This window comes from Balaenoptera physalus (genome assembly GCF_965194825.1).
Source record: "Balaenoptera physalus genome assembly, chromosome: 3".
Taxonomy (NCBI): Eukaryota; Metazoa; Chordata; class Mammalia; order Artiodactyla; family Balaenopteridae; genus Balaenoptera; species Balaenoptera physalus.
In genome coordinates, this window is record NC_138890.1 from 107,311,344 (window position 1) to 107,328,759 (window position 17,416).

The window sequence follows — 17,416 nt, forward strand, 5'->3', positions numbered from 1 at the left end:
GAATATAATACTTGAGTTAAATGTATAGCCAAGAATATTTATAATTTGTTCTTTTGTTGAATGTATATATTATTGATATCCCAATAACTATCTTAAAGTCTCTCAATCTGTATTAGCTCTCTATTACAAGAACCTCTTAAAGAATGTAAGAACATTTGAATGTCACTTGGCTGTTTGCTGTGAATGAGTTCCCTGAGGGAAGCCTGTGTGAGTGTGGGCAGGCATGGAGAATTAGAACATTTACTTTAACTTTTGTTAATAAAAACTGAAAACTTTTAGATAAACAGATATTTGTCTGTCTGTTCCATCCATTTCTCTGCTATCCTTCCAGAAAGTTATTTAAAAAGCTCCACTGAGTGACTTTAGAGGGGAGGAGGGAGGTCTACAGAGTAGGAATTCTGCAACCACTTTAGGGTAAATCTTTCAGAGTGATGTTCAGAAGCTATTAGGTCTAATACAGCAAAAAAGCTAAAGCAGTTAAAATAACTTGAAGGCAAATTTAGTGTGTTAAATTAAGTTGAAGCAAATAAATAATTTACCCAATTATAAAAGGATTTGGAATTTTTGCTGTCACCTCATAGAAATGTAAGTTTGGTTAGTTTGTTTTGATATTTTAAATAAGTCTTATTTTGAGTGGTATTTTATTTTTAAAACAATTTTTCTGTAAACTCTGATTTCACAATATCCTCAGGTGTTACATTTTACAACTAAAATTTTCCCAAAGCAATGTAGATCATTTTATTATGTGCCAGTGAGAATGTAGGAAATGCTGTTTTAGTACGTGATATATTTCCACATTTTTAGGAGGCCTTCTACAAAATGATGTTGATATTTTAGACTGCTCCCTGGCAGAAGTAAACCAGCATATCTGAGAAGAAAAGGGGATAGAATCATACTTAGTTTCAGACAATGCTAATTTTAATGTCAGTGAATAGTTTGTTGAAGTAGTATGGCAATATGGAAAATTGACAGGCATTTCATCAGCTTTTCTTGCAGGAGTAGAAGAGAGAATAAAAAGTACATTTATTTAATTTATTATTTTAATCTGCAGTAACTCACAAAATTACTAATCCTCCGTTTGTATGGTTAATAAATGTGACATAATGCTCAACACTCTTGCTTCACAGAAATGAATATAAATAAAGCTGTAGTACTCTACATCAAGTTGTATTCTAAAGCTAAAATATTATAGCTCAGATTCTTTTAAAAAAATCGTGATTTATAATTTCTGTAGAAGCTGATTAGCTAAAAAATACCAACTCATTTTTCAGTCATATATTTTTAACAACAATTTAAATAATTTTTGGTAATCATTTCAGGTTTATTTTAATTATTTAATTTATGAGGTATTAAAATTTAGTTTTGGATGCCAACATTCTTGATCTATTTCCTGCATTTTTAGATTCTCGTATTTGCAAACCTTACATTGCAAATCATCAAACAATAAAATCTAGCATGTTTGAAGTTAATTATAGATAAGTCCTCCTAAGCTGTTTATGAAAGGTTAAGTAAAGCTTTCTTTCTTACACCTTTATTTTTCAGCATTGCATTACTTTCCAGAATATCAGTGGCTGGTGGATTTCACAGTGGCTGCTACAGTTGTGTATCTAGTAACTGAAGTCTACTACAATTTTACGAAGCCCACACAGGAGATGAATATCAGCTTAGTCTGGTGCCTGCTTGTTTTGTCTTTTGCAATGTATCCTTCAAAACATCATTAATATTAATTTATGAATTCGTTTTCCTTTTACAGCTAACACCATTAGATCTCGTCTCTGATTTAAAAAGGATTTTAGATCGTTAGAGAATTTTTCTTTGTTGAAATCCTCTTTATTTAGTTGAAAAAAATTTTCAAAATAGAGGTAAATAGTTTACAAAGTGAAATACAAAGAAAGATACCAGTTCCCTGCCTTCCCTTTCCTGTCTGACTCATGTCACAGAGGAGCCACTTTTACCTCTTTTAGGTATTTCTTTTGAGATTTTCTTCCATATGTTTAAATCTTATGTGATAGTGGTATTTCTTTAATTTTAGATATTATTGCATCTTTCTCCCCCTTCCTTTTCCTTCCCTTCTTTTCTTTCCAAATACTAAGGAGACAGCTTTTTACTTAAGTCAGTAGTTGGTTTTAGTTACACCTATGAAAATATTATTGATAGTTAAGCATTGTAGTATCGTTACCCTCCTTGAACAGTTTTCTGTTCTCGTTGTATCGAAGCTAAACTCTCCTACAGAATTATAAACCTCAGTAGTTCAGATACATCATTTCTTTCTTTTTTTTTAAATTGAGGTATAGTAGATCTACAATATTCTATTAGTTTCAGATGTACAGCATTTTTTACAGGTTATACTCCATTCCTGTGCTATACAATATATCCTTATTGCTTATCTATTTTATACATAGTAGTTTGTATTTCTTAATCCCATGCCTCTAATTTGCTCCTCCTCCCTTCCTTCTCCCCTTTGGTAACCACTAGTTTTCTATATGTGTGAGTCTGTTTCTGTTTTACATAATACATTCATTGGTTTTGTTTTTGTTTTTGTTTTTTTTGGTCACGCCGCTTGACAGGCAGGATCTTAGTTCCCTGACCAGGGATTGAACCCACACCCCCTGCAGTGGAAACTCGGAGTCCTAACCACTGGACCGCCAGGGAATTCCCTTTTTGTATTATTTTTTAGATTCCACATATAAGTGATGTCATACAATATTTGTCTTTCTCTGTCTAACTTATTTCACTAAGCATAATATTCTTTAGGTCCATCCACAGTGCTGCAAATGTCAGAGTTTCATTCTTTTTTTGGCCAAGTAATACTCCATTTTGTGTGTGTGTATGTATATGTATGTATATATACATACTACATCTTTATCCATTTGTCTGTTGATAGGCATTTGGATTGCTTCCATATCTCGGCTACTGTAGATAGTGCCGCTATGAACAGTGGGATGTACTTATCTTTTTGAATTAGTGTTTTTGTTTTTTTCTGGATGTATATCCAAGAGTGGAATCTAGTTTTAGTTTTTTGAGGAACCTCCATACTGTTTTCCATAGTGGCTGCCAGATAACATCATTTCTATTCTGTTTTTCCATGGAAATATCCTCCTAGAGCCCTCAGTTCTCTCAACTTCCTGTTTATCTATTATCCTGGGATTTCCTTCACTATCTTCCCAAGAATTCCCTGTGCCCCTCTTTGGATAACATCATCTCCTCTTCTTTGGTTTACTCTCTTGTTTTGGCAGAATGCATTCTCCTATAGTGTCTTTAGAAAGTGTGGTACATTTTTTTTTTTTTTTTTTGAAATCTTGCATGCCTGAGTTATCTTTATTTTTTTTTCCCATATTCAGTTTATATTTTGGCTCAGTACAAATTCTAAGAAAGAAATAGTTTTTCCTCAGAGTTTTGAAGGCTCTTGAGCAATTGTATGCCCTCTTGCTCCTGGCATATGCCTCCCCTCCCCCCACTTACATTCACCCTCCAGAAGCTTTTTCTCTTTCACCAGAATCCTTACGGTATCCTGAAACTTCATCATTAACTGTGTTAAGTTCTAGGTTTAGCTTTTAAACTGGAAACTCATTTCCTTTAATACTGGGCAATATTTTTGTTATATTTTTAAAAATTTTTTATTGAAATTAAACATTCTCTCTTGAATTTCCACCTGTCTGGAGGCAACTTTTTCTAGCTCCTTTCTGTTTGATGTTTATATCCATATTTCCATATGCATACAAGGCCACTGCCTGATTTTAATTTTAGGCTTTAACTATTGTCATTTCACTCTGGAAATGAGGACTTAGCACATCTGCCTGGGTTGTCACCTGCCATTGATCATTTCCCATTCACCTTATCTTCTGACTATAGTAATGTCATATTTTAAGGAAATATTCATTATTTATGTTATCATGTAAATGCTATTCACAGATAAATACTTGCCTTTTCATTTGCATTGTTTTCTTTGTACATATTGTTAATTCAGCTGCAAACTCAGTATGTTCAGAAGCATCAGGTGGTATGTCAGTTTCGTCTTCCTGGAGAGAGTTCTTCGGGAGGCCTCAGATAGGCCCTGTTCTGGATTGGTTAAGCTTCCCAACTGATGCACAGCTATTCCCCTGGAAGCACCAGTTATTATCTTCTTGGGGATTCTCTTTACATCTCTCAGACTGGGACTCTTTTTCTTATATTCCATGTCTGCCTCTTACTTGGTTTACTTTCTCATTTTGGTGGAGCGTATCCTTCAGTATTATCTTCAGGAAGGTCGTGTGGGAAATGCATTTTTTGTGACTTCACGCACCTGAAAATATTTTTACCCTGCATGAAAATTAATTGATCCTTTGATTGAGAATGGAATTCCAGGTTTTACATCATTCTCTTTATAGTTTTGAAGGCATTATTTTTCTGTCTTTGAAGTTCCATTCTTGCTCTTCAAGGATTCCATTTGCCTTTCTGATTTCTGATTTTTCATATGTCCAGTATTTTCCCCCTCTATGGAATCTTTACTGTTTTTTCTTTGGCTACCTGGTATGTTGAAATTTTATGAAGATATGCCTTCTGTTGAGGATCTGTTTTCATCCATTGTGCTGGGACTTCACCAATCTGGAAACTCATATTCTTGACTTCTAGAAATTTTTCTTGGATTATTTTATTTGTGATTTCCTTTTCTTCATTTTCTCTGTTTCTGAATGCTTATTTTTCAGATATTAGATTTCCTAGACCGGTTCTCTAAGGTGCTTATCTTCTGTCTCTCAAAAAATGTTTATATTTTTATATTTTAATTTTCTAGGAGTTTTTTCCAACCTTTCCAACCCTTTAATTGAATTTTTGTTTTTAATTTCTGCTATAATTTTTAATTTTCAAGTCTTCTTTTTCTTCTGTTTCTATCCCCCACCCCTCACAGGATCATACTTGTTTTTGTTTTTTTTTTAAATAAATTTATTTATTTATTTATTTTTGGTTGTGCTGGGTCTTCATTGCTGCGTGCGGGCTTTCTCTAGTTGCGGCAAGCAGGGTCTACTCTTCGTTGTGGTGCGCAGACTTCTCACTGCAGTGGCTTCTCTTGTTGCGGAGCACAGGCTCTAGGCGCGCAGGCTTCAGTAGTTGTGGCATGTGGGCTCAGTAGTTGTGGCTCGCGGGCTCTAGAGTGCAGGCTCAGTAGTTGTGGCACTCGGGCTTCGTTGCTCCACGGCATGTGGGATCTTCCTGGACCAGGGCTCGAACCCGTGTCCCCTGCATTGGCAGGCGGATTGTTAACCACTGCACCATCAGGGAAGTCCCATACTTGTTTTAAGATTACATTGTCTTCTCATGTATATTTGAGATATTGATAGATTTTGTAAAAGTTTTCTTTCCACCAAGTATCTTTTTACTCTGAGTTGATTTAGTGTTTGGTTTGGTCGCTGTCTTTCATGTTAAAGACTTACAGAGATCTGGTGATCGATATTTGCCTGTTTATATTTAAGTCTGAGGCACTAAAAGGCTGAATGGAAGCTCTGAGCATATGGTGAGGCAAGTTGTTGAATCATCTTGATAGGCCAGAGATCATCTTTTTTAACCTCTCTAAAGCATAAATCTTCAGACTTCTTTTAGGAAGGGACAGTTTGAACTGGTTACTTTTTTAAAGTACTTCCTTTTAGTAAATACTTAGTTTTACTATCTTCTGTTCCAACACACATATTCGCACTTTCACCCCAATGTAGATAATTATGTGGCATCTGACCAGTTCCTTATCCTTTCTGAGAGTTCTGCAGGTTGCATCTTGACTTTCTGATTGAGCTTCCTAATTCTCTTTACCACTTATCTGCCTGCTTTTTGCTTCAAATTTTTACTGCTTTTTCTCTTCCTATTCACTGTATTTCTGTACTTAAAAACAAATTCCTTTATTGTCATTTTGGTGGGAATTAGGGAGAGGCAAAAAGTAAGTGGATATGCTCAATATGCTATTTCTATCCAGAAGTATTATATTATCTCTTTGGTAAGATTCTCTGTTTTTTATCTTCGTTTTTAGGAACTCTGGTTAGTGAGATGTTGGATATCTTTGAATGATTCTTTAATTTTTATCTCCCCCTTTCCATTTATTTTGCACTATTTTCTTGATTTTTCTCAGTTTTCTCTTTTAAGCCTTCTGTTGAATTTTTATGTCATTTTTTAAAAGACTTTTCTTTTAAAGTTCCATTTTCATAGCACTCTTGTGTCATGGATGTGTAATATCTTTTTATTTTTAAGAATATTAATGGCTTTTAAGTTTAAATTTGCACCTTGCATTGTTTATTTTCTGAGTCTCCCTCCTCCCCCTTTTTTGTTTCAATCTCTACTGTGTTTAAGATTGTTCTTGAATGTCTTGTGGTCTTTGAGTATCTGTTTATATTCAAGAAGGAGGGGTTAAAAACTGGAAGTTTTGTGCATGTGGCTGGAGCTTGTTGATTGGTAGACTTTTTAGTGGATGATTGAATAGAGGCCTGGAAGTATTCTTCGGGAACCTCTGAATATCAGTGTCTGCTGGTTGTTGGGCCTGTCGTTTTCTCCAGAGAAGAATTGTCCATTCTCCCATCTGTGGGATCTAAGTCTGACAACCAGTGTTAAGAGAGCTGATTGGAGAAGAAGGCTCAGAGACTCAACGTTCAGTGTGCAGGCGTTGACTGCATGTCTGAGTCCTCCCCTACCCTTTGTTTTCAGCTCTTCATTGTCACCCTAAGTTTTACATAATACCCGCAAGCCCAATCTTCTCTGGTATAATATCTTTAAAAATTAATTCTTCTGGGTTTTGCCAGAATTGGGGAAAAGCTATCATCAAATCTCTATAATTAGGCAAGACAGAAGATCTGGGAAGTCTAATCACACTAATACAGACATTCAGCCAATCATCTTGTTTTCATACATTTTGCAACCCTACCTTCAGAGGTCCCTGCTGTCTCCAATTCCTGACTTTTATATCATGTGTTATGAATTAATTGGCTTTCTTCTCACTGGCTTCCTCACCTTGTAGATCCAACATAGCAGAGAAAACTGAAACCTAAATCAGTTACTGCTTGTCCATCTATTTCATGTCTTCCAAAATTTGTTGAAAATTTTTTTCTACTGTCATCTCTTTTCCTATTCTTTGTTTTGAGGAGTTTTACTTTCCTTCCTGTGTAGTTTATTTAGTCAGATTTTGGGAGTAAGCAGAATTAATACTTATATCTTTTATTTTCAACCAGAGACTGCTGAACCATCTTTTAAAGCTGTTCGTGGATACCATTTAAAATACGTGATATGATTTGACATTCGACACCACTGTGCTATCTCTCTGTTGACTTTTTTGGATTGATTTAGGTATAATTTAGAGTAGAAGAGCCAGAACAAAGCCTTAAGAGTTGATGTCTTCACAAGGTTTATATTGTACTGGGTAGAAATACTGATCATGCATGTCAGTTGAGAAATATCCCCAGATATTCAGTGTTGTACTTATTCAAGAGCAGATGAAAGAGCAGATTAAATTCAAGGATTTAAAATATTACTATTTAGTTCTATAGTATTAAATATATGAAAATATCATTTAGTCAGAATAAAGACCATCCCTAGACATCGTCATATGAAACACACTAAAAATATTTTAACTTGATAATTAGCACTAGCTGAATGTATGTCTTGCAACTTTTTTCATACTTTGAGTTTTTATGTTCTCTGAAATATTGTTTATTATGGAATATTCTTGTTTTTGCTTCATTCTCTTCATGGTTTGTAGCTATGATGTATTTGTGTAGAAACACGTATCTTGATACCCAGTTTTATTTAATGTGATACAGCCCTTAATACCTACTTACCAGAGAAATTAGAAAAACGTACTTCTTAGTAACTACTCAAATTATTGTTTATGTGAATAAATTTTTATCTTTCATTTCACTCAGTAATGCCTAATAATATGAGAGCAAAGGTCCCAAACAGTCTTCAGCACTGAACTGGCTCTGCTTAGTTTTAAGTAGCACACTCGTGAAAGGCACCAAACAATAGCATCGCTGCGGGAATCTAGTAGCTGGCTGTCTCTCTAACCCAGAGAAGACAGAAACTGGTGAAGGGCTTTATAATCCAAGCTATTTTCTGCCAACTTTGACCCTCCACAAAGGGGGTAGAGGAGAAGAAGGAAAGTAGAATTGTGTATGATTTTCCTTCGAACTTGTAGCATGTGAGAAAATGACCTGCTGCCTTCAATGGCATGCAGGAAACCAGAATTAAATGCCAGATATCCAGATTAACACCAAGGAAGAGTCTGTTAATAGCCTATCTTTTATCTTAGTTATAACATATCTGGTATGCCTTTCACACCCTATGAACAGTCTAGCTGCAGTGACCTCTGTCTGGCTTCTCTTTATTTTCTTATTGTATGTGCCTACTTATTAGTCAAACACATGTCTCCATTGATTACATAGGACAATGGCTCCACTTAATTCCAGAGTCACACATACATCAGTTGATTCAGAAATTCTCTGCAGTTGTTACTGATGAAATGTCCTTTGTTAAAGTGGTCCCCAGATTAGACACATATAACGTAAATAATTGGTTCACTTCAAAGTGAGGAAGAAAATGGTTTTATTTTTGTGGTCATTTCCCCCCCATCAGTTTTATTTAACATTCTTGTGTCGGACAACAGTTATAATTTTTACATAATCTTGAAAGTTTTAAAAGCACAAGAATAATTTTTTAAAACATGTGACACTAAAATCTTGAACCCTGGAACCTAAAACTGACCCATCCCTTGTCATCAGCTCTGCTTTCTGCTTCAACTGAGTTGTACATGCATCTAAGCTATGACACCTGCTTCCAGTCTTACTCCTAAACCCATACAAATTCTCAGCTCTACTCTCTTGCCCATTTGTAATTCTAACCACCTATTTGTCCAAGTCTGTGTGTTCCGGTTCCACTTATACCAAGTTACATGGTATGTAGAAGGTAAGGGGTAAAGAAAGCCTTATAATGAGGATGGAGCAGTTGTAGTAATTGTCTTTCCTGTATTATGGCCCATAACGTCTTAGAGTCACTGGAGAAATGTCTACTGATTTCATAATATGAAGCATGTAATTTTCATTTATGAATAAAGAAAAGTAAAAAGGTAAAAACAGTGCTTGCAAAAAATCCAGAGATCCTTTGGTGGAAGTAAAACTTTTAAAAATTAAAATATTCTACAATTGATGGATTTCTTTTAAAAAAGAACCTTTTCTTATGAATAAGCTGTATCACAGAGTAATATTGAGTCAATTACGTGAATTTGAGTGAGAAGAAAGCTATTCTACAAAGAATGATAAAGCTTCTCAGTAGTCCTATTATATTTGGTTAAAGGACTGGATCATTAGTCACATTTCCACAGTGCTTGTATTTTACAATGTGGATGGTTTAAGGTACAAAACCCTATTATGTATGTTTTTAAGGCTATGTTTTAAAATTTTAATTTGTCTTGGTTGCCAGACATGCAAATTTTATACAAAGCAAAAAGTTGTGAATGGTTTAAATTGAAATAAATTCTAAGGTTTTCTGTGTTAAATATTCAGTTCTATATGTAGATTTGTAAATTAAAGGTCTACAGATTAAATGCTGTATTTGTTTGCTGTAAGAAATAGACAACTACAGCAAAGTAGTGCAACTTAGTCACCTCTTCTGAATTCCTTAAACGATTCTAAATTACTGTATTCTTTACAAAAATGTTCTGCTTTAGATTAATAAGAAAAACGAAACACTAAACCCTGAAGTGAACTGCATAAGATATCATGTTTCCTAGTGAGAAAGAAACAGAGTCAAAGCTATTGAATTTGAGCCAAGGTACTTTTTTTGTCTTGAAAATTTGTACATAGCGTGTTGTGTCAAAACTTGATTCTTTAACAAACTTTTGGAGATCTTCTGTGATATTAGTGTTGTCAGATTATTCACCTTTCAGGTCAGAAACCTAGCGTTACATAGAGAACTTACATGGGAGATAGGACTTTTTCTGTTTATTAATATATAGTTAGGTATGACTTTTTTTTTTCTTTTAGCTAGGATATGATAATTTTCCTTCTGAATCTAAAAATGTAAGTGTAACTTTGATTGTTTTGCTCTATTTTAATCAGAAGATTAATTAATAGTTTTTTGTTTGTTTGCTTTTATTTTTTAATAAAGCCTTTGTTTTTATGCTTTCAAAAATCTTTGGCCATCATTTCTTTCCATTATCTGGTTAGGTTGAGGCTGGCTGTAAGCTGTTTTGTGGCACGGGTTTTAAAATTGCATAGTAGTTTTTGGCTTGTATCTAAGAGAATTTTAACTAAAAATAATCGAACCTTCACCTCCAAGAAAACATGAAAAAATGTTTTAGTTAAAAATTACCCAAATTTTGTTTTGTTTTTTTAACATTTGAAGACAGGATCAGATTATTTTGACAAGGATTTTATTTGGTACCTCATAAGAATTACTTTATTGTTAGTTTTTAATGTCCATTCTATAGCAGATTCTTGGTATAGTTTCTAGGTTTCTCTTCAGCAAGAATGCAAAGTATAATGTTTTGAGTATTTCATTTGCCTTTTCTTATGGAAAACTAGATGTGTTAGGTTTAATCATTTGAATAGGAAAAAAGTTAGGGTTTTTTTTTTTTGTTAGTGGTCACAAAAACAATATAATTTTTCACGTATTAGAAAGCTTGCAGTTTACATGGAAATTGCTTAGTTGAGTGGAAACGTGATCTATTTTAAAAAGGTAATTATACATTTTGTGAAAAATTTTTGAGAAATGTCTGTGAAACCTCTGTGTTTATTCCTTAGGTTACTATACACTAGATTTATATATTGGCAAAAAAATTGGCAGCATTTCTTATCAGAATATGATTTCTTTGTATTTCTTTCCTTCTCAAAAGAGCATTTATAAAATATATTTGAATAATTTCAAGATGTTACAGTGTAGTAGACATTTTCTTAATACGAGAATTGGGGCTTTAAAGCAATGTAAGTATAAATTATGTTAAAACATCATAGTGCTTTGACATGTATATGTTATTGAAGTTGTTATCCTAGATGAGGGAAATTTGCCATTTTTAGAACTAAAAATTAAGCCTGTTCACTATTTCAAAGCTCTTATCTCCAGCTCAAAGATAAATATATTTAAAATACTTCCTACTGTGTAAATCTTCCTACCTGTCCTTGATTTTTCTTTTCTGTTGTAATTTTTGTATCTATAAATTATGACCTAATTCCAGTTGTGAAATACATTGACATTAAATTAGAACTTTAAAAATGTCAGCCACATGGCAGAAAATATTCCATCCCTAACATTCTCTTTATTTCAGGGGTTGAGATTTTATAATATAAAACAAAATAAGCTAGCACCCAAAGTAGGTGGCCCGTTTAGCTAGGACTGAGGGGTTAATTAACAAGGGGGAAAATTATTAAAAAGAAAATGACTATTTGCATCAATGGTTTTGCATTTATAGTTTTGAATATTTACTAATATAATATTCTTTATGAAAGTCTAATGTACAGGATGATCTATGAAAGTAATAATAGCAAGATAAAGGTAGGGAGAAGCATTTACTCAAGTGAAGGTACTTGGCTATTATTTCCATTAAGTCATAAATAAATAAATGTTATATTTTTACCTAGTAAGTGTTTTTTGTTATACATGTACTGATAGAAGCCTAATTTTGGTATTATCATAATGTTATTTACATTATTGAGTTGTATTTGTGTACCAAAGGGTTAAAAATAACTATATCTAATTTACTTGGAAATTGTGGACAATTAGTAAAGAAAGATCAGATCAAAGGAAATAGCTCTTAGAGAAATTTTATTTTGAAAGCCATTTCTATAGTATTTCATGTGTAGTTTATTATTTATTTTTCTATATGAATAACTTATTGTTAATAAGCATATTCATGGGATTAGAGAATAAAAGGATGTTTCTTCCTTATTTAGAAACAATCCGTTATATAAGTATTAGAGAAATTTGGTAAGTATCTCAACCAGAAACTTTGTTAATCTCTTAGCTAGTACAGAAAGTCTCTATAAGTGATCTCAAAAGAAAGTTACCACAGTTGTTAGTGAGGAACTAAATGTGGTACCATAATGTAGTTATTTCTCCTGTCTCTTTAAAAAAAAAGCCAGATTTATATTCTGATATGTCTAATGCTAACAAAAGTCTTCTTTTTAGGAGATTTTTGTTTAGTCTATACTGTTTGGGTCTGTTATATATTAATTGAATAAAATACACATTGCTCTAAAAATTTGGTAGGATAAGCAGTTGAGTTTTGAGTTGAAACATAATGAAGCATCTACAAAATAAAATCCGAGAATAGACTTCAGTTGGTTCAGCAAATCTTTATGTAACTCTTGGCCAGTTTCTTCTTGACCAGGAATGTACTGTTAAGGGTTGTTGCTGGAAAATACTCAGATTTTTTTCTTATTTTATAGGGAATGTATAGCTGTTAGAAAAGCTGCCTATTTACTTCTCTATAAAATAGGTGAAATACTTGTTCTGTTCTGTCCTGGGTGTATGTATGTCACATCTTTGCCAGTGAAAGACTTAGACTGTATTGAAATCTTAAGGTTTTTATGATCATAGTGTTTAACAAGCATGGGAAGCTTTTCTAACAGTTGGTTAATGTTAATCATCATTAACATTTTACTATTTTAATTCATAGGACATGGAAATAATCTCAGTGCATATGTGTTTTACACTGTGAATTTGTGTGTAGTTTAGGTTCTGTTAAACTCTAGGACATAATGTACTTTTTTCCAGAGTGGGGGTACATTGTAGATCAAGATTTTATTAAAATCTAGATTGAATTTTCCAAAATGTTAACTTTTATTAAATACTATATATACATTGTTTATATAGACAAAAAGTACTAAAAGTGTTGTATTAAAAACCAAGAGTCCCTTACCTTCTTGCCACTTCTTCTGGTCCTGTTTTAGCTGTTTATTCTGGCTTTAAAATTTTTTTCATATTTCTAAGTATAATGCTTATACTACTGACACTTAATTCATCACTTGTAATAGTTGAGGACTTTTCTTAAACTGTCATCCTCTGTTTTCTCTTTTTTATGTTCTTAATATAGTTACTTTACAATTTTTGTTGAAATCAATTCAGTGATTTTTAAAAATTTATTTATTTTATTTATTTTGGCTGCATTGGGTGTGCGTTGCTGCGCGCGAGCTTTCTCTAGTTGCGGCAAACGGGGCTACTCTTCATTGTGGTGCGCGGGCTTCTCATTGCGGTGGCTTCTCTTATTGTGGAGCATGGGCTCTAGGCGCTCGGGCTTCAGTAGTTGTGGCTTGCGGGCTCTAGAGCACAGGCTCAGTAGTTGTGGCGCACGGGTTTAGTTGCTCCGTGCCATGTGGGATCTTCCTGGGCCAGGGCTCGAACCCGTGTCCCCTGCATTGCCAGGCGGATTCTTAACCACTGCACCACCAGGGAAGCCTTCTGATTATTACACCTATATAAATATTGTTTATATGTGAGCATTATATGATATTATATCTTCTTTTGCAGTTTTTTCATTAATTAATAATTTTTTTAAATGTACTTATTTTTCTTTGTGTTTATTATTAATTCCACTAGCTTTTCAAAATAGTTATTTCACAGCGTCACTTACAATTTGTATTAGTTCCTCTTCCATCCCACCCCCACCCCCATAGAGATACCCTTCCCAGAGACCTCTGTTCTCTGGCTTTTATCTGGACTGGTTGACCTTTTGGCTTGCTACACAACTATCATCCTGGGACTTATTTTTGTTGCCATCCTAGGAATTCCCTTTGCCTTTCTCCCAAGTTTAATTTCCCATTTCCAGGAATCAGTGTTTTTCTCTTTCTTGGTTTGTTCAAATGTTTTGGTGGAGCATTTTACACATGTGAGGTAACGAGTTTTAGACTTTGCAGTTTTGAAAGTGTCTTAATTCTCTGCTCTCATTTATTTAATTGATATTTTGGTTGAATAGTGAATTCTGGGTTGTCAGTATTTTTCTTCATAATTTTGCAGACATTGCTCCATTGTCCTCAGTGTCAAAAGTTGCTGTTAAGAAGTACAGTGTCATGATGTTTAATCTTTTGCATATGACTTGTTTTGCTTTATTTTTCTTTTCAGAAGGTTTTCACAGTCTTCTCTTTATTTGTGGTTTTTGAAGGTTTATGATCATGTGCCTTGTTGAGAATCTTTTTTCATTCTTTGTGCTGGGCTTTTGGTAGGCTCTTTTAATTTGGAAACTTCAAGTTTGGAAATTATCTTGTACTATGTCTCTGATAGTTTTTTCCCTTCTGTAATCCTCCCATCCCCTGTTCTCTTTCTCCCTCTCACTTTTGTTAGTCGGATATTGTGCCTCCTGGATTGATCATCTCATTTTATCACCCTTTCTGCTTTCTTATATCTGTGCAACACTACAGCTCAAGGTAGCTTGTATACTTGGCAAATGAGTTATAGTAGTAAGTGCTATGAGTTCAAAAGAGGAAGGGAATGGTCTGGGCGGAAGAGGTAAATTGTAAGCTTCATGAAGGATGTGGAGCTTGAGCTGAGCCTTTGATTAGGTAGAGGGAAGGGAAGAGGGTAGTTCAGGTAATAAGTTATGATCCAAGACAGTATAACTGTTACATTTAGGCAACGGTAAATACACTGTTCTGATTTAAGTGGAGGTTTGGGGACTATTGAATGAAAGCTTGAACATATGGGCGTAGCTAGATCATAGTGTACATATCAGAATATTGTTTGTGTGTTTACACTGGGTTATGGGAAGGTTTTGTTCCAACATGGAGCTCAATAAGTAGTTGGTTTTAAGCTTTATCTACTCTTCAGTATGAATTCAAGATGTAGGCATTATAACCTGGATTTGGTTGCATCTAATTTTGTTTTTTTTTTTTCCCTTTAGTGTTGACATATTTCGTAATTTATTTAATAAATCTGTGGTAACAAAATTTGGCAGTAGGTATAATCTTTGAGAAATTTCATTTTGGTCATTTGATATCACTTTTGGCTAAAGATGTTATTTTGCTTTGTAGTGTAAGTGAAGGAGTTGGAAATTGTACCTTTATAGACTCTAGTATCCATTTTCAGTAAAAATGAAGCAATGTTTTTCCAACCTGGGCTTGGGGCCCTCAGGCAATGAGAGAGATCATAGCTAAACCTCAAAAGCATTTCATTTGTGGTTTTGGAGTTTTTATGTTTTGTTTTTAAATCTTTTTCCTTTTTCCTTGTTATCTCCTAATATGTAAGCTCTTCATTAGAATGCTAAGAAAGAGATGGACCTGTAGTGTTTGATAGTAGTAAAGTGAACCACTAGCTTTGTTTCTTTTATTTTTAAGTTTCAGAGAAGAGATAGATGAGTAAGGAGCATGGGATTCAGAATATCCTGGAGAGAAAAGTTTGAGCATCTGTATTCTAGAATCTCATCACCGCTCTTAAACAGTGTTTTGTGTTTCATAAAACTGCATCTTAAATGTTGAAAGTTAGATGAAGTTTCTTTTAAGACTTGTAAAATTGTTCTTAACTTGCTGTCTTAGAAAACTTGGTACTCTACTTCATTGTAAGAAAAGCTACTATTTGCATGGGGAAAAGCTCCAGTAGTCCTCTTTAATTAAAAATCAGATTTTTTCTTTGTTACTTGCTTTTGTATTGTTTACACTTAATCTGGCTTAACTCTTATTGAAGTGATTAATATCACTTATTAATCATAAATATGATTAGGTTATGCTTTTAAAATTACATAATTTTAAAACTAATTGTATTATAGACTCTTATAGTGCTGTTCTCTCCTATAAGGAGAAGTTCAGAAGATTAACCAGGGAAGTCTTAACTTTGTAGTTTTTCTTTATTAATTGAACTACTAAAATAATCATTCGTAATGTAAATTTAAACTACAATGTGTTTATTACTTTGGTTAATTAGAAAACTCTTCCAAGAGCTTAGTTTATGCAAGATGGTTTAGAGTTATGCGTTGTAACTTTTTTTTTTTTTTTTTTCTGCCTGCACACACAGCTGACTCCTCTCAGAGGCATCTTTCATTACAAACAATATATCTTCACCTAGGTTAATGGGATGGGTGTGCCCTGATGGTGGGGCAGGTCCTGCCTTTATCTCCCCTAGCTGGAGACTGGTGATTACTGTCAGAGTTCTGACCTGGATACATAGTCTTCCTAATTTTTTTTCCCTGTAAAGTCTTTTTACTTTAAGCAACTGTAGACTACCAGTGTCTTTGATGTGAGAGTATAAATGCAAAAAGTCTGAAATGAATGATATTCTTACAGAAAAGGAGGAGAAAATAGTGGTAGGATATATGCAATGATTAAGTTATAGAAAAGTTTAAAAAATTCACATCACATCTTAAAATGACATGGAAACTAAATGTGCTTTGTTAAACCCCCATCAATCATTTTAATTGAAATTGACATCCTATCAATTTGACAGCCCTACTTAAGCTTAATATAACAAAATCATGCCAACTTCTGCAGTGATGTAGTATAGTCTTATTGCTTATAAATGATTTAGTAGTTGTTAGCCAAAATAGGAAGAAGATTGACAACTATGTTTAGGGGAAACTTGAACAATAATGTTAGGTGATTTTAGAAAGAATTTCGAAGGAATAAGACATGGAAATACCACAAAATTCTTCATTACAAAGTAAGAACTAGAGTGTAAATATCACTCTTTAAATTCTTACTATAATTTGCAAAGATTGTTGGTTTTACAGATATATAAGACTTGAGGATTTATTTCCCTTGTTGTAAAATAATTTAGCTTCCCTTTTCCCCTGATGTTCAATATCATAGAAAACCTGACATCTATTATTATGTGGATTAGCTCTTTTACTTCAGTAGAGTTTCAGATATCTGTGTATTGCAGTACTCTATAACCAGAGTACTGCAGAGTTAAATTGAGCAAGATAACCTTGTGTCAGGGTGCTGAATATTTGATGGAGGAAATAATGTAAACCAGTGGCATTTCCATGTTTATTAGTTTTAATGTTTACATTAGAGCAGTAATTTGTTAATAAGAACCTACTGTATAGCACAGGGAACTCTATTCAGTACTCTGTAATGATCTATATGGGAATAGAATCTAAAAAAGAGTGGATATGTGTATATGTATAACTGACTCACTTTGCTGTACAGCAGAAAGTCACACAACATTGTAAATCAACTATACTCCAATAAAAAAATTTAAAAAAGAAGTAATTTGTTCAAATACTTGACCATTTTATATATATATATATATATATATATATATAAAATATGTATACATATATATATATATGTAACCTGAGTTATGGTGAATATAAGAAGACATTTTAATTTTTTTAACTATATGGATTAAAAAAAATTTTTTTTTATTTTTGTCTGTGTTGGGTCTTCGTTGCTGTGCGCGGGCTTTCTCTGGTTGCAGCAAGCGGGGGCTACTCTTTGTTGTGGTGCGCAGGCTTCTCATTGCTGTGGCTTCTCTTGTTGCGGAGCACGGG

At 33.6% G+C, this 17,416-nt stretch overlaps 1 protein-coding gene across 9 annotated transcripts in view; it reads left to right on the forward strand.

Annotated features, from left to right (window-relative positions):
• TMEM161B (transmembrane protein 161B) overlaps positions 1–17,416 on the forward strand; it is a 69,681-nt gene that overhangs the window by 36,892 nt on the left and 15,373 nt on the right. For all 9 annotated transcript variants that reach the window (XM_082458133.1, XM_082458134.1, XM_082458135.1 and 6 more), the window contains one exon: positions 1,543–1,699. In XM_082458133.1, coding sequence (XP_082314259.1) covers positions 1,543–1,699 — 157 coding nt within the window. The remainder of the gene's footprint in view (positions 1–1,542; positions 1,700–17,416) is intronic.